General features: G+C 39.1%; 1 protein-coding gene across 1 annotated transcript in view; it reads right to left on the bottom strand.

Moving 5' to 3' along the window:
* Window positions 1-21542, bottom strand: part of STT3B (STT3 oligosaccharyltransferase complex catalytic subunit B) — a 44779-nt gene that overhangs the window by 4435 nt on the left and 18802 nt on the right. The window contains exons 3-14 of the mRNA XM_053409530.1: window positions 20820-21107; window positions 19041-19106; window positions 16938-17037; window positions 10649-10747; window positions 9849-9995; window positions 9405-9453; window positions 7668-7822; window positions 6361-6572; window positions 5217-5404; window positions 4094-4265; window positions 3155-3328; window positions 1879-1992 (exon numbers count right to left, since the gene is read on the bottom strand). Coding sequence (XP_053265505.1) covers window positions 1879-1992; window positions 3155-3328; window positions 4094-4265; window positions 5217-5404; window positions 6361-6572; window positions 7668-7822; window positions 9405-9453; window positions 9849-9995; window positions 10649-10747; window positions 16938-17037; window positions 19041-19106; window positions 20820-21107 — 1764 coding nt within the window. The remainder of the gene's footprint in view (window positions 1-1878; window positions 1993-3154; window positions 3329-4093; window positions 4266-5216; window positions 5405-6360; window positions 6573-7667; window positions 7823-9404; window positions 9454-9848; window positions 9996-10648; window positions 10748-16937; window positions 17038-19040; window positions 19107-20819; window positions 21108-21542) is intronic.

Below are 21542 nucleotides of genomic sequence, written 5' to 3'. Positions count from 1 at the left end.
TCCCAGTGTTCCAAGTTCTAAAATATATATGAGTTGTCATACGTTTTACAATAGAATATTGCTATGGGGCCCTTAACTTCAAATTGGTACACTGCGGTATAAAACTATAACATTTAAATCAACTGATACCAGTGGGAGTTGGTAAAGGATCACTGTTGTGTGCTTTTATCTCCTATTACCTTCAGAACTCCGGCAGTCCCTGTTAGAGTAACACATTACAGCAGTGGTTTTCAACCAGTGTGCTGTGGCACCCTGGGGTGCTGCAGGCAACACTGGCCTCAGTCCCTCTTTCCTTCCCACCTCCCTCTGGTGCCCTCTTGCGTCTCTGCCTCCCAAAGGCTTGCGTGGCTGTTGGTTGCAGCAGCCCTGGCTACAAGCTCCCCAGGTGAATGGTGCCTCTGGGGCTGGCCGGGGGTGCTTCCTTGGCTCCTGTGGGGCAATGTGAGGAGGCACCTCTCTTTGGGGTGAGGGGGGCAGCTCAGAGACCGGGGGGGGGGGCAGCAGTGGCTGCCCGGAGGACTCCCAAGGAGAGAGGAGAAGAGAGGAGGCCGAGGGAACACTCCACAAGGGAGGGTGTTCGAAAAGTGAGGGGCTGCCGGCTCTGCAGGCAAGGGGTGACGTAACTGGGCTCCTGAGCCCCACAGGAGTGCCGCAGAAAAAATGGCGCTGTGGACCCCAAAAGGTTGAAAACCTCTGCATTACTGTCATCAAGCCTGTAAGTAATGGGATGCCAGATTTCTTCTGGGAAGGTTTTGGTAAAAGGTGCTTGGTAATGAGAGCTACATTCACAAGACAACTCTCAAGTTGTGCACCTGCTGCTACAAGATTCTGATGTCATCCAAAAGAGGTTGCACACATCTACATCTGTCATCTGGTTCCCCTAATGGTTTGTTCAGCCACATCCAATACCAAACCGCCCCCAAGCACCAGTTTCGATTTTACACCACCTCCCTGGGATCAGATGATGGCAATTGAAAGGCAGAGTTGTGAGTCATACAACTGACACCCAAGCTAAACTTCCAGATTACCCCCATCCAGACATTTCCCTTAAATGTATTAAATTTAAAACTTATATGCCTTATTTCTTTTTCTAAGAAAACCCCAAAGTGGCCTATAGCATGTGCATTTAAAAAAATATTAATTCAAAACTTGTAGCCCACAGAAGAAACATGTACTGTGAAATCTACAATTTTCCTTATAAAAATTAGAAACGGCAACTTTCACATAAGAAATATAACAGATAACGAATTACATTCCTTTGTCTGCCCTTTATTTAACTTTGTAATATAAGCCCATATTAACCAGCTCTTCCTAGTTACTTATAATGAAAGCTCCATGCAGATGTTAATACCCACCTGATCCTTTAACCCTGGGGTTACAAGAGCTCAGAGCATATTTGACCTCTACTGCTACTTCCTTTCCCTCTTAGCCCTTTGGCTATTTTATCATATTAGCACTAAAGTACTATAATACTATACTAATGGGTGTCCTTCACTGGATCTTGATAGAAGGCTATTTGATCCAGTAAGTCTCCCATCAACTAAACAGCGATTGAAGCACTCTTCAGGTTGATACTATTCCCCTTCCCACCTATAGCCACCTGTCAATCTGCTCTGAGGTTTGGGAGAATCACTGAAGACCACCCCAATCCTTATTCTGCTGATGGAAGACTACACAACCCTATGGATTCTTTGAGGATACACAGGTTAGTTGTTAAACTATATTCTAAAAACTAGCGCTGTATTTCGTTTTAAATGTTTTGCCGATTTTAACTTTTATTGATGATTATATTACGCATATCGCTTAAGAGAATTTCCAGATTACGTGGTCTACATTTTTTCCCCAAAGAAACATTTAAGATAGCAAAATTTCACCAACCTGCATTTCTCCAAATCTGTAATATGACATTTTATACATGAGACAGTTTAGCAAGGTTGGAGAGCCTGCTTTATCAACTCGAAACTCTCCCTGTGGAGTAAAATAGTCGCTTTCCTTTAGGGAGAAAAAGGAAATACAATTAGGGTTATGCATGTTGCCACAATATGGGAAATAAAGTGGTGCTATAACTGGTTTCTACTTCAAATAAACTGACAACTCTCACAGACTGAGCTCAATCTTGTTTTTTTCTATACAGGCCATAACCATGATTTTTGAGGGGGGTACAGTAGCAAAAAGAGGGACGCGGGTGGCGCTGTGGGTTAAACCACAGAGCCTAGGACTTGCCGATCAGAAGGTCAGCGGTTCGAATCCCTGCAACGGGGTGAGCTCTCGTTGCTCGGTCCCTGCTCCTGCCAACCTAGCAGTTCGAAAGCACGCCAACAAGTGCAAGTAGATAAATAGGTACCGCTCCGGCGGGAAGGTAAACGGCGTTTCCGTGCACTGCTCTGGTTCGCCAGAAGCGGCTTGGTCATGCTGGCCACATGAGCCGGAAGCTGTACGCCGGCTCCCTCGGCCAATAAAGTGAGATGAGCGCCGCAACCCCAGAGTCGGTCACGACTGGACCTAATGGTCAGGGGTCCCTTTACCTTTAGAGTAGCAAAATTATTACTTAAGCATTCAGAAATTGAATTATTGGATTATTCAACTGTAAGAATATTCAGCTGTGTCACCAAGACAGACACATTTCTGAACATCCATAAGCAGTGCTTTTTTTCTGGGGGGATGCAGGGGTATTGCATACCCCTAAACATTTTGTGAATCTTTGTAGTTTTGTCCATTTACTGTATTTTATTTTCCCCGATTTGAAGTATAAAATGGTCATTTTCTTGAGTCAAAATGTGAGTACCCCTAGACATTTTTTTAAAGAAAGAAGCACTGTCCATAAGGGAAGACCACAATTTGTTCTCATTTCATCTTACTACTGATCTTATCAGGTATATTATGCTATAGTACCAATGTCTGATAAGGCCTGATTTGAAGCAATCCCTCAACATAAAATACTATTATTTATTACATAAAATACTACGACTATTAGGATGTCATCTAATTACAGCTCTACTGAGAAGTACCTAGAATCCAGTGAATATATCAGGAAAATTTCTCAATAGAAGTGTGGCAGAATTAGAAGCAAGATCTTGATAGGTTGTACCAACAGCCCTAACATAATTACTAAAGGGGTTTTTTTTTGGGGGGGGCAATTTATATTTCAACTCACCCTGATATCTTTAGGATGTTCTCCTTCAGCTATCCTCACCATCCACAAGAATTTGTTGATATCATCACCAGAGTAGCCAATTACACCTCCAAAAATTATTAACACATAATCCACATCCAGACTCTTCATGATCTCATAAGCTGCTGTCTCATTTGAAGACATAGCTTTTCCTACCTGCAATAAAGAGAGTTATTTCTAAAACTTGCAAGCGTTCTTGTCTAAAAAGCAGTTATTAACCAACCAGTCAAGATATATCATTAGCCCATGTTATTAGAGGTCATTTCATCCAATGTGAAATATAGAACTGAAATAATCGTAGCATCGAGTTTAACTAAAAGATACACGAGAGTCAGTGGTTGGCTTAAAATATGTATAAACACAACTTAAATATAAAATAAAACATAAAACACTATAATTATATATCTTTCAAGCCTAAAACTTCAGTCACGTTCAGTATGTGGCAACACTACACAGCCAATATTTTTGTAGTCACTGGCCCAGTTAAGATGTCATAAACCATGGTTTATTATATAAATCGGGCCACTTTTTATGAAGACAGCTATAGCCCCATTAGAAAATACTCTTCCCCTGCTGCTCCTTTCAGCAAGAGGAGTCCAGAGGGAGTAGTGATAATGGTCATTGTTCTTTAACACAGGTGACAGGCTGTGGATATAAACAGGATAAGGACAGGTAGATATCTCAATGTTTATTGAGAATAAAAGTTGAAACACAGTTTTCTGTTTCAAATTCTATTTTATCAGATATCACCATCAACCTAGAAAACAAACATTTCTCAAACATGATCTTGAAGTTAAGGCATAAAGTACAGCAACATAATGGAAAACAATCTTCAGCATATATTAAAATGTAATTGTTTATAAATCTAGAGCCACGTGTTCTGTCACCCAGTTCTCAATAAGCAGAAGCACCACTACATACCAGGGCTATGTGGCTGTTATTCCAAGTATTGTTGTCAACTAGAGTAGTCCGATTTGCCATTCCTGCTATCTGATAGCCATAATCCCACCAAGACATTACTCTGGCATGTTCATCTGTGTTTTGTCTTAGCCAATAGTAGGCTTCTCTGAAGTCATCCAAAATGTTTCGGGTGCTGCAACAGAAAAAAACCCCAGAAAGTTTTTATCGGAAAGCAGACTCACTTTGATTAGATCTTATTTATTCTATTCCATTTATGAATTGCTTCCTATAAAGCATCTTAAAGTGAATGAATAAAGGGTTTCAGATATTTATAGCCTCTTTTAGTGGAGAGGGATCTGTAAGACCTGTCTTTATCTGTATGGTTGGGCTTATAGGTTTCATTGGTTGTTATACAAAGTTGTTTATTGGTTATGTAAACTGTTTTGGGTCACTTTTGTGAGGAAAAGATATAACTTTAAAGGCAAATATAATTTAAAAAGGAAAAATAAAAACACATGCAAAACAATTTCATATATAAAAGCAATTTCCTATCCAAAAAGTACAAACTAGGATAAAAATCTCCACTTAAAAGGATTGTTGAAAAAAGAAGTCTTCCATATGTGCCAAAAATTCAACAGAGATGATGTCTGTCTGATACGTAACATAAGGGACTTCCAAAGGGTAGCTGCTGTCATGCTAAACACCCAATTCCTGTATCCTTCAGAATGAACATTCTGGTGGGAGGGTATCTGCAGGATGCTCTCGCAGAGAGCAGTGACTGGTTGTGTATTGAAGTCATAAGGTGATTTTTAAAGGCATCTTGGACCCAAGCTGTATGGGGTATTGCACATCACTTCCAGCATCACTTCCGGTAGCTAACTGGCAGCCAGTGCAATTCTTCCAGCAGTGGCATAACATGATGGTGATAAGATATCCCAGTGAGTGGTTGAGCTGCTGCATTATGCACTAGCTGCAACTAGCCAACAGCCTCAGTGGCATTCTGAATTTGCAGTAGTTCAAGCCAGAAGTTACGAGTCCGTGGAGAACAGGGGTCAGGCCAATGTGCCACGTGATGTGTTTTGCATTCCTAACCATTCTCACACAGTCATTAAACTCACACTAAGATGCATACAAAATGCCTTACCCATCATGATTGTACGAGGCCAGGACGACACTGGGACTGGAGTAGGCATTGCTAGTTACCCATGTACAGTGGACGGCAAACATCATCAGCAGCATGAGCATCAACATTGTCACAATGCTCTTGATATTCGGCCCAAGACCCTCTTCTGTTTTCTCCTGTTCAGATATGTGTTTCCTCACTTTACCTGCCTGAACAAAAACAAATTAGAATTTCGGGGCCTTTCAGCTTATGCCAGGCTTTTAGGGTTTATAAGCCCCATATTCAGCAATAAAGCCACATTTCTAGAACCTTCCCTCATGGGTTGTTTTCCAAGTTATGTGCTAGACAAATGCCTATTTATTAGGGATGTCAAAAGCTGTCTTCTACTGGTTTTTTTTTTTTTTTTAAAAGCACACTAGTAATTTTTGATGTATCTCAAACGAAAACAGTCGTCCCCCCCCCCAAGTGTGTGGTAGTGGGGTGGCATTTAACATTTAACATCTGCATGAATGAGATTGTGTTTCCTTACATTTTTCAGTTCATCTGCAGAAGTTGGAAAGCAACATCACCCCTTCTAAAAAGGGTCCAAGTCTTTTTGTAGTCATGCTTAAGTGCAAAAACCTGCATCACTAGCGCAGATAGGAAGCAGCAGCTAAAAGCTACGCTGCTAAAAAAAACAACCCACCTTTAGTCAAAACAAACAAAGGAATGAACCTCCAAAACAATCCCACTGTGAGACTGAAAGGAAACAATTGACAACCGAGTGTGAAAGGGAATGGAACAGAACGGCTGGAAAGGGAGAGAGATGCATCTATAAAGGGTAGAAAGAACTGTTTGATACTGAGAGCCTATTTTAAAATGTCCCCAGGGATGGAACTGAAAGCTATCTAACATTTTAATGTAGCAGCAACAGAGCAGTAGTGTGTCCGCTGCTTCCCCAGAAAAAGCCAATGAAGACAGCACATGCTCAGTGAGAATGACTGATGGAAGGAGATGAAAATTTTTTTTGGGGGGGAGGAGGCATGGAGTAGTTAGAACCCCTTGGCCAGAACAGAAACACTACACATGCAACCATTTTGCTCTCTCTGTTTTTGCTTTTAATGTGGATTCATTTATTTTAAAAAAATATCTAAAATCGGAAGCCATTTAGATCTTCAAGTCCCACCTTATCATAAAGATTTCCTGGGTTTCTTTTATCGTCCTCATCACTGCTATCTTCTATTGGTGGATTCTCTCTCTTCATGTCATCACCCAGATAATGCTCAAAAACATTGGAGAAAGCAATTGCTGACAGCATACAGACTACTGGAGTCAAAGTTAACATAAGACGAACCATCACTCCAGCGAAGTAAACAGCACTGATTGCATACAGAGCCACTGTAGAGAAATAAAGACACTGAGATTTACTATAGGGCATTTTAAAATCTTGATTACTATCCACTTCAGAAATAAGCACAATTACTGTACACTTGAAGAAGCTTACAGATTCCTAAAATCTGCTGTGTGCACAGAATTGAACCTACCTTTGAAATATATTATATTTTATATTTCTGAACTTTAAAAAGGGATTTCAGTTGTTTATCAAAAAAACATGGAAAATTAATCAGAACCAAATCGATATGTATGTTATCTTGCTAAAAGACATCTCACTTTACCAGCTACTAGCTTTACCAAAGCATATAAATTACTCCACAAGGTTTCTGTGAACTCCTGAAACTTGACTGCACTAAAGCTAGAAGAGAAAGAAGTTTTTAAAAGTTCTCACAAGCAGCATTTTAATAGCATTTTTACAAATTAATTTGAAGAAAATCATTTTCTTGCACTGGATTAAAATGCATACTAATACAAACCCTACACTGGTGGAAAGCTTGTGCAAACTAAAGACAGGTATAACTTCAGAAGCAGCTAACTATAGCAATGCCCATTTTTAAATTACCTGTAACTACAGTGATGGAAAGGTCTCCCCCCCCCCATTTGAAACCAACCGAGTCTCACCTCTGGAATTACTGGAATTTCACCATAATATGAGTCATCAAATTGCAAACAAAATTATCTAAAATAACTGAAGAGTGTATTTGCTGATGAATAGTCTATCTGTTAAATTGCCATAAATCATATTTATCATTTTATTCTTTAACATTTTTTGCAAACCGCTTTGAGGGTTTCTCCCTTACAACCAAGCGGTATATAAATTAATGAAATAATACATAAAATTACATTAGCCATTTAGTGAGAAGGTTCTATTTGTATATTCACAGTGTAAGCATTCAGTATAAGCCATTCTAAAAGGAAGTTCAATCAAAAGGAATCATGTTAAGAAACATTATATCTACTTCCTGAGGAAATGCATTTAACCCAACACTGAAGTAACAGCAGTAAACTAAGCTAATGAATCTAAGCTAACAACTAGGACATCAGCATTTCAGCTAAAGCTCGTAGTTTAGTTCTGAAAAGATGGTTACTTCTTCTTACCAAAGACTCTCTCATCATTGATGTTTTTGATACAGAACCACAGCCCTGCTGGGAAAGTACACACGAGAATATGTAGATCAAAAAAGAAGGAAACCCATGTTGTAGGCTGATGTTCAGACACAGAGGCAATGATCGGGATGTGAATTTTCGCATACCTTGTTTAAAAAAAATTCAGTTCAAATTATTTTGAAGTGACGAAACTACTAAAGATAGTACAACCGAGGACTACTGAACATTCTTCAATTATTTTTGTAACGTTCTGAATACACCTTTAAATATGCAGGTTAACATTTACTTATTTATTTTTTAGCTAAAATGCATTTCATTCAACCCCAGAAACTGCCAAAAACCTATTCTCATTACAAAGCTTCCCTATGTCGCCTTGCCGAAGTGTGAACAAAGTGTGTGGATCAAATGATCACGCGCATCCCTGTTTAGGGGTAAGGGGCACACAGCACAAGCAGTTAGTAACTGAGCCATGTGTCAGTCCCTTCTCCAACCTGGGGAACTGAGGCTGTGCTATCAGCCAGACCTCAGGTCTGTGGCTGCTGCTGCTGAATGCCAGGTTGGCTCTGAGTAAGACCTCCCTCATCCATGATTTGGTTATGGATGAGGAGGCTGATCTGGTCCTGAATCACTGGAACCTGGGTGGGCGAGTAGGGTGGGGTTGGTCTCACCTAGCTGTGCCCACCTGGATATTCAGTGCTGCATCAGGACAGACTTGAGGGTTGGGGAGTTGCTGTAGTCTATAGAGATTTCATCTCTCTCTCTCTCCACACTCTCTGTCCAGTTGTGGGGGGAATCTGCCCACCTTTCTGCCCAGCCGTTTCCCTGCTTGAGCTGGTCTCAGAGGTGCTGCTGAGGACCCTCAGACTGCCAGCCCAATGCATATGGCAGGCTACATTCTCGACCTTTTTTCTCAACTGGGCAGGAAGAGGGTGAAAAAGTGGGGGATACTGACATCGGTTCCTTGTCATGGTCAGATCATTTCCTGTTGAGATTTAGATTTTCAGCACCTTTCCCCCCTCTGTAGAGGTAGGGGATCTATCAACGTGGTCAGCCCTCAAGAGACTGATGAATCCAATGGGTTTCTGGGGGATTTTCTGGTTGATTGAAGCCCTGGCCAACATCTGGAACATCCAAATGGCTTGGGACATTGACACAATTGCCCCAGAGTACCCTCGCCTGCTTGGGTCTCTCATATACTCCAGAGCTTAGGGTGAGGAAACAGCTGGGAGGCAGCTTAAATATGAGTGGAGGAAAACTCTGGCCAGATGCAATTGAACACTGGGGTGCAAGCGGGGAACAGGTCTTCCAGGACTCACAGCTAAGCATAATTCCACTACTGATATGCACGACATATATAGCAAATATCTAAAAATAAACTCTGAAACACTTTCCCTCTTTCTTCACCTGTGATGGGAAGAAGTTTAATACTTCTTTTTGTTATCTGGAACAATTCAGAAGTTTCTCAATGTACAAATACAGAGAGCAATGGTTTGTTCAAATGAAACCAAGGCATGAAACCACTGAATGAACTCACTGTAGTTTGCGTAAGTCAGAGTTGCTCGTATTTGGATTTAATGGGAAACTGCAGATTGTTTCAAACAGCAAATGGAAGCTTAAATTTTTCTCTTAACAGTAGACCATAGTTCAGGAGGTTTGTCTGAAACGGATAAAACTTGTCACCCACTCAGCATAGCCTAAATGTATGGTGCTGTTTCTATTCCTACTTACCCAGTATCCCATAGCGAATAAAATCTGCCACTCCATGGGGCAATGTAACCTGAAAATTGCAACAAAACAATTTAAGTTAGTAGATGAGCATTATTATGGATTTCTAGAAAGGCTTTGATCAATATCTACTTTTCACATGTTTCAAAAGGAGAAAGACCCTCAAGAAGGACAACCGTTTTTTGTTTTAAACTAATAGAAAATGAAGGAAATAGTAAATCAGTCCTTAAAAAAAGAAAGAAAAGCAAGCTGCTTTGAAAATGCTTAAATGGGTGCAAAAAGCCAGATATTACACCAAATGCTGTTTCTATAGATAAGGTTGCTGAAGTTTCTTTTGATTCATGCAAACGTTGGGAGGCCTGAAGGGCTCCCTGAATCTTGTGGATTACTCAGGGCCTATCTGAAACTCTATTTGTCAATGAAAAGCATTTCTTTTGTATGATTTACCTGTATACGTTAAATAGATGACACTCAAGAATACAACTCCAGCAGCTAGAGATATACCCAAGAAGAACAAGGTCTGAAATTCTTGTTTTGTTAGCCGGTCTCTCATATATTGCAAGAAAGCATAGGCCTGCAGCAGTGCGAATACACCTGGTTAAAGAAAGACAACCTTGGTTTAAGTTCTCAAACAACATTTCATCCTTACTCTAAGGACATTAATTTTAATTATCCTTTCATGGCATAGGAAGTCAAGGGGGTGTGGACTGTAAGCAGGAGAGGAATATATTTATCATCCTTTAACTGCTTATATTTTGCCCTTCAGTGAGGTACGCCATTCAATACTCTGCTCCCATAAGTAAACAAAAACTCCAATTCTCTTGTGGATCCCTTTAGTTCAAATATGCCACATTTGGCTGTCATTTGGTTACCAGCCAAAATAGTGTCTGTGTGACTGATTACGATACAGAGTAACAACACCTTCATAGTGAGTATTTTCAATGCATTAAACTGTTCTTTTATTTAGGGATTTTCTGAGGTGCATTGGATCCTAGATTTTTTTTTATTGTAGATTGTCTTGAGGCTCTGGTGTAAGACAACATACCATATTTTTCTGTGTATGAGACTGGGGTTTTCCCCCTAAAAAATAATGTCCAAAAATTGGAGGCGTCTTATACATGGAAAGATTTCCCCCCATTTTCTTAAATCAGAGTCCCCCAAAATAGGGGGCATCTTATACATGGGGGTGTCTTATAGACGGAAAAATACGGTAAATTTAATATATAAAATAATCATAATTTTATTACCTGCAGCTGCCATATGTTCACTTGTTCTTATTGGCTGAAATCCAACAAAAGGTATCTGCATGGATAATATTAAGCCCACAATATAGAAGGTACTGTATGCTGTGAATGAAAAACAGCAAAAAAGGAAAATTATTATGCACACAGAGAAAGTTTGGGTTTTGTCTGTGCTTAAAATTATGAGGGAGAAGACATATTACAGAGTTAAAAGCAATACTCATAATTTAGGACTTAAAGCAGGGGTGTATCTCTCCCCATCTGCATGTTTCCATCGGGAGGAGCATAGAAAGAGGACCATGTCCTTCAGTTTGTCGTCTGATTAAGGGAATGACTTCCAAGCACTGAACGACTAGTATATCACAAGTGGACTCTCTATTCCTACGTTTGCAATTGTTCAAGGTAAAATCTACTTGGGACAGAAACTACCTTTTGCCATTTTTATGGATGTTTATTGTTTGTTTACAGATAGTTGCCTTGGTGATATTATCTTGTGTTGATTGCAGGAAAATATACAGCAAGCACAAAAGCAAAAATATTGATTGAAAATGTATTGAAACTATATTTTAGCTTTTGAATAAATGTTCTCTGAATTTTTTAAAAAGCAAAAGTATATGAATAAAAACTGTGTATAAGCTAAAATAAAACACGAAGTCACATATTGCTGCTAAGGATTAAACATCCAATTATGAAACTGCAAAATCCTGTATAACTAAAAATGTTTTCAATTGACATCTGAAAACCAACAATGAGGGAGACACAATGAAGATGATTATTTGAAAGTTGAGGCCGCACCACAGAGAAGGTCTTTCTACATCCTCCCCACTTATGAACCCTGACCTGGACCCAAACAGAGGCTCCTCTCCTTGCCACCAATTTTAAAGATTGAATTGCCTGGTATTGGAGCAGGCACGCTTACAGATATTTGGGCACCAAGCAGTTTAGTTTCCTAACATGCATTTTTGTGGATGTCCAAATTACAGCAAAAGTGAGCTTAACCAGCTTGTATAATTATTATTGTATGTAGACTGCCAACTATTTTTTCTTTGCAGATCCATCTAAGCAAGCTGACATGACAATGCCCTGGTAAAACTAGAAATTCAGAATAAAGATGCTAATATATTTGATATTTTCCCAGTTTATGAACACAACATACCTCTACCAGCTTTCCTTATAATTGTGGACTATGTTCATTATACTTTTGCATCCTCAATCAAGCAGCTTTATTTCAAATGTCATGATCTTTGCACAACACAACTCATTTCACTAAGACTCATTTATCAAAACATTTCAGTCAATAGACAATGTGTTGGAAACCTAAGAAGCACAGTGATCAATGGCATACATTTTTGCATAATTTCTCCCCTTTTTCTTTCAGTTCAGGGTCTGTATCTTCATCTAACCAAGATATTTACACACATAACTCTAAAAATGCCAAGCCTGCCACTATTTTGAAATTCATGTCACAAAATTATTGCAACACTGCCATCCTGTGGCATTTAACAGCAATTAGTATCCATTGTCGCATTTACAGTTTTGTGTTCTTCCATTATGCTAACTACAAGAGTTTATTAATTCTGCACATCAACTCCCCCACCCGGTTACACTTTAGATGGCTGCAAAAACAAATTTATTACTGTTTGCTCATATGAAAATGCTAATAAGATTCCTAAGTCTGTGCGAAGGGAATATAGACCCATTCCATGCCATCCCAATATCCTTTGCAATTCTGGCACATTTTTCACAATGATATCTTCATAAACAATTTTCCTCCAATCCTCTATAACAGGCATGTCCAACAGGTAGATCATTGGCTCTCGTAAAAGAAGCTCAACATTTTACCTCCTCCCTGAAAAAACTTAGTAACATTGACCCGAACCCCCCACAAAAATAGGCCTTCCTCCTTCCAAACTTCAAAAAAGGGGGTAGATCACTGCCAGTTTTTAACTCTGTGAGTAGATTGCAGTCTCTTGGGAGTTGGCCACCCCTGCTCTATCATATTGATGCTAGCAGGGGATAAAAAGGATACTCATCTGCCAGCAGGATTCCCAAACTGGTAGTGCTGGGGGGTGTTTAATTGTTGCTGCTTGTCTATAACTCTTTCCCCAACTGCTATTTCCTATTTGGCCAGAAAGCAGACTGAACCAGATTTCTTTTTTGGGGGGAAGATATCAGATGGGGAAAGGATTAGCAGCCTCCTCTTAACCTCTGCATATCTCTTGCCAAAGAGTTTTTAATTATAAAAACTTCACCTTGAAGTAATTCAGTTTTGATGAGCTTGCTTCTTTAGATACATCAGAGCATGATGAAAGCAGAACAGTCGGGTCTAGACTGTATAATTAGACGGTGAGCACAGTTAGCTTGAATTGCAAATGGACATTGGACCTCCCTTTCTCAGATTTCCTGATATGGTTAGCTCACACTCACCGGCAGGCTAAGGGCCTTAGGTGAATTTCGGCAGCACAGAAATTCATTTACTGCCTGCTTTACATATTTCCGTTAAAGGCTATCAGAATACAATGATACAAGATTTTTGCACCATCCCTTACCAGTCCTTTGGCAGCAAACACAGCGTTGCTAGTCTTCCCTAAATGCACTAAGTACTTTTGAAAATCTTCCACCACTCAAGTTTCTTTTTGAGGACACCTTTGTCAGAATACAGTCTCAGAGAAGTTAGAAACTGAAGGGTGGGCTGTTCTCACTAGAAGAATCTTTTGGAAATACACCGTAACAACAATGTCCATCTATCAAGATGATCCTGATTGCTGTAACCTTTCTAAACATAATACCAGATGTCTTAGTTATTCATTATCTCATGAAACATTCAATCCTACACTCGAAAGGACTAACCTACAAGGCAGTTTCAGTGCTCCTCAATAATACAATGGCAAACCCCGTTTGCTAATAACTAATAAAACTGTCCAGCTAATTAAGTATTATGACAAATGGGTATGTGAAAAACCATGTGGAAAAAGAAGAAGTTATGGGTCTACTTTGTTCCACTTATTTTCAATGCAAAGGCGGCAAGCGTTATCCTGTTGAACAATTCAAAAGTTGCTTTCTTATGCATATAAGCAGAAAATCAGATTTATGCTATATGTTAGCCAGGTGTTGAAGGGAAGGGGCAGCATTCAATGTAGACTATACAAGAGTAAAAGAAAGTAGAAATCCTGCTATTTATAGCACATCACATATATGTCTTTCTAAGCAGTGTAAGAATAAATTTTACTTTCCTTCACAAACAAAGGACATTACATGTGACTATGAAGTTAAAAACAGTGATATGAGAAAAGTAATATAATGTGCCTACTGTTTTACCGGTTATCTTAGCGAGCAACATCCCATGGTGTCATCCTGAAAGAAGATTCCACCTAAACATTAGGAAGAACTTCCTGACAGTAAGAGCTGTTCGACAGTGGAATTTGCTGCCAAGGAGTGTGGTGGAGTCTCCTTCTTTGGAGGTCTTTAAGTAGAGGCTTGACAACCATATGTCAGGAGTGCTCTGATGATGTTTCCTGCTTGGCAGGGGGTTGGACTCGATGGCCCTTGTGGTCTCTTCCAACTCTATGATTCTCTGATTCTCTGATCCTGCTTGTGTAATGGGCTTTTGTAAAAGTCTTCCACTTGAACTATGGAACTATCCCCTCCTCTACTTCCCCACGTACCTCCCCCCCCAAACTGCTTTGGAGGGTTGGAGGACCCTACAGAAGAGACAGGTGGGAGACACCGCAGCAAGAAAAGGAAGCACAAGTTCTCTCGTGTCCACTGGATATCCATAACATTGGCTACTGAGCATTTTTCTATGAAATATGCATTAAAAGTGGGACCTAAAAAAGATGTTGCAGCACAAGAGTGACTCCTACACACCCTGTTCCAGGATAGCCACTGTATTTCTCCTTCCTCTACTTTCCCCCTCCTCCAACAGATAATCAGTATTCTGCAGCTACTGGGCATGATCAATCCTCATTGAGTATAGAATGATAAATAGTCCTACAATTCAGTCTGGATATTTCCATTATATTGTTCATTTTCCTTGAAATGTGTTATTAATTACTAGCTAATAAACTTGAACATCGAAATTCTGCCAGCTGCTTTAGTATGGAAGTCAGCTATAGTGAAGGATCACTGAAAATTATGTTTACATTAAAATTGCTTAAAAGTAACAAGCCAAAAAACCTGTTGTCCTAAACAAAAAAAGAGAAAAAGACTGAAAGACAATCAACTTTGTTCAACGTGACCAAATTCTATTCTTAATGTCAATATGTCCTTGCGTAGAATTAAGCCTACAATGTTGCTTCTGATTCAAACTAGTTTTCTGCATGTATATAGTACTTTACATCCTCTCAAAGTTATTTGAAACTAGATTTAAAAGCTCTAAATTGCGACAAATATTTGTCTACTACTGTTGCAAATGTTTACCTTTACTGCTAGACTACTCTAAAATAGATCACAGGGAGCTTATTCTGTTTATGAAGGTTTTTTTCCCCTTTTATTCAGCACTGTAACCTTTTGCAGCTAAGCACTTGCAGAAAATCTTCTGCAATATTCCTAAACTGATTCAAAAGTAGTCACACTGATGTCAACATCAATAACTCTGCATCAAATATGCATGAGCAGTCAGCAGGAGTTTAGTCAGCATTGTAGTTATGATGCCAAGTAGGTCAAATAGAATCTCAGTTTACATCCATTTACAAAAGCCATAAAATATGCCCAATTCTGGCAAAGAATTTACATTCCGGAAAAGTTCTGTGAACATCAAATGATCCTGAACAAGATTGTGATGCAAATTAGACCATGCCCCATTAGTCTTTTTGTTATTGTATGTGTGTCTGCAAAAAAGAAAACCATACCAGGTTTCTTTCCCACATAATTTCATTCTTTCTTGCTGCTCGCTTATATGTGGAATGTCCGACCTGAACGTTTATGTCAGGGGCAAGATACTGAATCACATACCCTCCTCAGTCCATTTTTTGTCAGGTGACCATCAGTCAATCACCTGACATCACATAAAGTCAGGTATTCAAAATGCAAGCTGTAAGAGCAGGAAGTGTTTTATCACCAATATTACTGCTATAGTGCCCAGCATTAAGGCTGCATACAGGCCTCTGATTGCTCTTTAATAGTAAAAGGCAACACCAGAGACTTATCTCCAATCGAAGAACACATATTTACAGAATACAATGCATTGTAGCATGTCACCTTTTAGCACAGCAGAATTGCAGTTTTTCCACTGTGCAGTTGGCCTTTTTAAAAAAGGGCTTCATTTGTGTGACAAGTGCAGAATTAATTGGGATAGAACAGAGGATATGAACTCAAGGAAAAGCCCTAGCAATGTCTAATACATGGGTAGGCAAACAAAGGCCCAGGGGCTGGATCTGGCCCAATCACCTTCTAAATCCGACCCGTGGATGGTCCGGGAATCAGCGTGTTTTTACATGAGAAGAATGTGTCCTTTTATTTAAAATGCATCTCTGGGTTATTTGTGGGGCATAGGAATTCGTTCTTTTTTTCCCTTCAAAATATAGTCTGGCCCCCGACAAGGTCTGAGGGACAGTGGACCGGCCCCCTGCTGAAAATGTTTGCTGACCCCTGGTCTAAAACATGGCATCCATCCACTTCAGGACACCAAATTGTACAGGGAAGCAGACAAGATTAGTATAAAGCTCCTCTCACATTGGTACATCCTACTGGGGACAGAGGCTGAGAGGTCAGTTGCCTCCTTCCCAGGGTGGAATCAAAGCCACTTGCAGGGACAATGACTGATATCATTGCACTGGGATGATCAACTGTCATTCATTACCAGCTTCACCAGTCCCATTATAAACAGTTCTGTCACACACTGGTAATAGTATGAAAGTTGCATACATTTCTGAAAAATTGTCTTGAGATGAATGATTGCCATGTTAAATTATCTTTTTAAACTACATTTTATTTTGTTTAGACTACATTGTTCATTTTGAAGTATTATTATTATTCTGGTTATTAGCTGCCTTAAGTGTATTTATTTGTAATAAATAAATGAATGAATGAATGAATGAATAAATTTGTTTCCTTGTGGCAGAAGCAATAAGCAATGCAATGCAAGATGATTTAAAAAGTAAAACAAATCTACTAATTCTAATAACCTTATTAGAATTCTAATAATTCTATTTTACGATTTTGCCTGTAACTAGACAAAAATAACCACTTAAATTAAGTTAAATTCATAGTCATTTAAATTGAAAAAGGAAGTAATGTGATTAAGAATGGGAAAACCCCCACTTTTCATTCAATCTCAGCAAATCAAAACACTCACCTATGTAGACCCTCCTACTGTATCTTTGCATCAACAGGAGCACAAATACATGCAGTGGAATAAGGTTGATGATGAAAACATAACCACCCCATGCAGAAACCTGAAAAATAAACATATCAGAAGATAATACTACTTTATAAACATTATTGTTAAACCATTAAACTAACCAACATGAATTAAATTTTGTCTTCAAGACAAGATAATCCAGGCCACAAGGAAAAATCCACAGGACATAAAGATTTCAGTAGAAAGCAGATCCAGGAAGCATTTTTTACTTATTCCTCCTCAACTAGTCCTTTACACAGATTATACACATTGTATGTGACCTTCAACGTTAGCTGTACTCAGAGTAGACCCATTCAATGGACTTAATTAAGTCCATTGATTTCATTGGATCTACTCTGGGTATGCCTTAGTTAAGATTTTACGTCATGGCTCTCAGTGAAATGTTTTCCAGAAAATTATAAATACCATCACTTTACTACCGTTAATATGAATTATTATGTATTAACATAAAGAACTACTTTTGTGAATTATATATAATACATTATAATGTATTTGTAAACTTAATAAAGGAGTAAATAAAATGGGGGACATACTATCAAGCAGGAACTCATTAATGCCAATTAAGAAGACTGTAACATTAAGCAATTTGCCAGTTAGAATTTTAGAGGCATTATTCACTTTACCAACAATGTCAAAATAAGAACTGCAATGTTTTCCTCTACAATGAAAGGATATAGTGATTAACACTAGTGAACAAAGCAAGTATGAACAGATCTGTAGCATCCACACCTTATGCACCATTGATAGCTTGGTCACACATATGGCAACCAAGTATAGAGCTACCTCGGGTTACAGACACTTCAGGTTACGTGATTTCTGGTTGTGCACGCTTTGTGCATGCACAGAAGTGCCGAATCGTGACCTGCGCATGCGCAGACACTGCGCTGTGGGTTGCGAATGCTGCGGGTTGTGAACATGCCTCCCACATGGATCACGTTCGCAACCCAAGGTTCCATTGTATCTGTTATCTTCCAAATGAAGCAACTTTTAAGAAAACAACACATCTTTAATAATCTAGTATATATACCAAAATCGAGGGTGAAGTACTTTAAATAAAGAGCTAGTATTAGCTATAGTACTGAAACTATTACCTCCTTCCATAAATATATCTGCTCGGATCTTGAGGCCCTTCTCTGGGTTCACTTGAGGCCCTTCTCTGGGTTCTTTCCCCGTCTCCCTCAAGAGCTGAAGTGGGTGGTTACTAAGCAGAGGGCATTTTTGATGGAGGCGCTCTGAAAACAGAGCATCCCTCCCCAATGAGACTCACCTGGCACCCTCATTAAGATCACTGCAGTGCCAGGTAAAGATCTTTCTATCTTCCACACATTTTAGATTTTCCCCTTTGGAACAGCTTTCTGCAGTGAATAGTCTCGCAGCAGCACAAATCAGTTCCTCTGGTCTTTAGTTCACACATCACAGTAAGGCATAAGTTTAAAATAAGCTATGTGCTGATGCACGCTGCTCTGGTACCCACAGCACACCGCTCTTGCTGACGCCATACTGCGGAATAAACAGAATCTCACCTGTTGTGTTGTTCAAACAAATGCCTGTGGTGACCAAGATTTGCAGATCATGGTTTATTTGGAAGAACCTAACCAGGAGCCCTGGTTTGGATGACTCTGGCTTCTTTCATTCTCAGTGCAGCAGCATATGCTAAGTGCCGCAGAAACATGTTAATAGGGTGCGCAACTATGCTGCTCATTCACTCTTTGATGTGAGGTGCAAACTGGGCGAGTGGCATGCTTAAAATAAATCTTCAACTAACTTCAGTCAAGATACAAAATGCAAACCAATTCTCTAAAGTGAAGAGGCATTTTCTGTTAAACAAACTTTTCAAACCTACCACCATATATATAGTCAGTGTTTTCAGACAGGTGCTGATAGACTTTTTTTCTCTCTTTAAATGTTGCTCCAATGTACTATTAATAAAAGCAATTACAGTGTACAAATAAAAAATGTGACTTGCACATTTGGGTTCTGCCAATAAATGATTTCCAATAAATCACATTACATACATTAGTTTAGGATACCACTTACCATGTAAAAGTAGGATAGGCAGCAGCATATGGTCCAGAAGACTGATCCAGTTTTCACAGACTTCACCTACAAATGGTGATTTGTGTTATAACTCAGCAGAAATAAGAAAAAATGTATCATTCAAATTAAAAAACAACAATTAAGAGCAGAGGTTGAACTAAATATATTTTTAAGGTTTGCATCAGAATTAACTAAGGTACTTTACTGAGAGATTATTCATTCCATTACCACACTGATGTGCTTCAGACACAGTATTAAACAACTGTTTGGTATTACATGTTCCCCAGGCGCATGTGCACTGAAGATTTCCCAATACACAATGCACTGTGGGCTTCATGCCACAGCTGGGCATGGCTAATGCGCTTTCTTTCTCTCTCTCTCTCTCTCTCTCTCTCTCTCTCTTTCTCTCTCTCTCTCTCTCTCTCTCTCTTTCTCTCTCTCTCTCTCACACACACACACACACACTAGGGTGCAGTCCTATATGAGCTTATCTGTTATGTTTGTATTATATATACTAATATTAAAGTTGCATTATGTATTAAATTATATTGTATAGCTCAATTTTTGTAACAATAGCAAAATGTCACCAACTTTAACTATTAAACTTTTTAAGGTTTGATTATTATGACTTCTACTGCACTTTTAAACATGCATGTGTTAGACAGTGTAATACAATTTTAGGGTCTAAACTACACAAACTTCCAAGTAATGATATCCTGATGATCAAATCTGCTTTGTAGGGAAAAGCCAGTTCAGGAGTTGATTTAGAATGAAGCAGCAACGGGGGAGAGGTGGAGAGGAGACCGTTCTTAATCATGCCCTCATATTACTTTGCTGCTACACCTCACCTCTCCCAAGACACCTCTGAGGGTTAACACATGTTTGGAATCCTGTGGGAGGAAATGGGACTTGGGAGAAAATAGATTAGGAGCAGAGAACTAGCAGGTGGGAAAGCAATAGACTAATGTACCATTACTATCTCTAATGTAGCCAATTATGATCTCTATTAGTGTCAACATGACCCTATCCGACCACTTTTAACAAGAACGTTACATTTAACAAAGGATACTGTTCAAAGGTTAGGAAATAAAGGTCTTGGATTGGCTTAGTTCAGGCCACTTCCATCAACATTATTTCAGCTCAACATTATGAATCAGCTCAAGCTGATGACCTGTTAAATGAAACTTGCATGGCTACTGTTTATGATTGCTTTGAGCTACCCTGATAGGAGGGTGGGGGGTGTATTTTAAATAAATAATAAAGTAATGCTTATGGCTGTTGAATTCTTATCATTTATACTTGCGATCCCTCTAGTTCAAAGCTTTCCAAACTGTGTGTTGCGACACGTTATTGTGTCGGCTGCAGTGTGTAGGTGTGTTACAGGAACACTCCCCATGCTCCTCCTACTTTAACCTCCAGATTGCTAGTAAAACTGAATTACTGTGTTGTGAAATGATGCATGTCTAAAAAGTGTGTCACCAACGTGAAAAGTTTGACATAATGCAGGAAGTGTTCAAGCCGTATCTAGCTAAAGACCACAAAATATTTCACCAGTTCAAAACCAGCTTACCATATAACAATGCAACTTTTTCTTTTGGAAAGAGAGTAATTAGCATAAGCGAAAAAGGCCCTCAAATTTTTAAACTGCTGCTTTCTTGTGAGTACCCGATTGAAGAAATCTAAAATCAAAGCCAATTTAAAAGGCAGAAACAACAAAGACAGATTCAAAATACTAAAAGACAGTGAGATAAAAATTATGAAGCATGAGTTGCTACTTACCCACAAGTAGTATGTGAACTGCAGTGCAAAAATAGCTATCCCTTCATTGTCAAAAGATCCTGCAACTGATCGTGATATGTAACCTGGTACTATCGCAATAAAGCAAGCAGCTAGAAGCCCGGCTCCCTGGTTCCACAGTTCTCTGGTGAGCAGGAAAGTAGAAATGGATGTAAGGCCGCTAAAAACTGGTGCTAGGAACACGCATACATCTCTTATATGGACAGTTATGTTAAGCATATTTAAAATCCAATGTATAAGGCCAGCTGTCACCATCAGCCCTGGGTAGACCTAGGAGAGAGAGTGGAAAAGTGATTTACCAAATTGCAGGCGAAAAATTCATTTTTCTTCTATTTGAATCAATGTTATAGAAAGACTTAAAATATATTAATGTAACCCACATGCAGAAGAGATTGTTATTTCCACAACCCATATAAAACCAAGCTATTGCCAGAGCCAAACGTCTTTTTAATACACACACACACACACACACACACACACACACACACACACATTTTCATTAACATTTTCTTCGGTAACAATTGAACATACAGATATATTTTTCAGTATCTGCATTGAATTAGCTTTAATATTATAAAACAACATATAATATGGTATACAATTAAGGGTTTCAAGGATGGCTAAGGAACACAACTAAAGACACCTGCTTAATCTAGATTGCAAGCAAAAAACTCCTATTTTATGAGGGCGGGCCCAGGATTTTTC

This window comes from Podarcis raffonei, chromosome 12, assembly GCF_027172205.1.
Source record: "Podarcis raffonei isolate rPodRaf1 chromosome 12, rPodRaf1.pri, whole genome shotgun sequence".
Taxonomy (NCBI): domain Eukaryota; kingdom Metazoa; phylum Chordata; class Lepidosauria; order Squamata; family Lacertidae; genus Podarcis; species Podarcis raffonei.
Note: the sequence above shows the minus strand (reverse complement) of the source record. Positions and strands in the feature narration are given on the sequence as shown.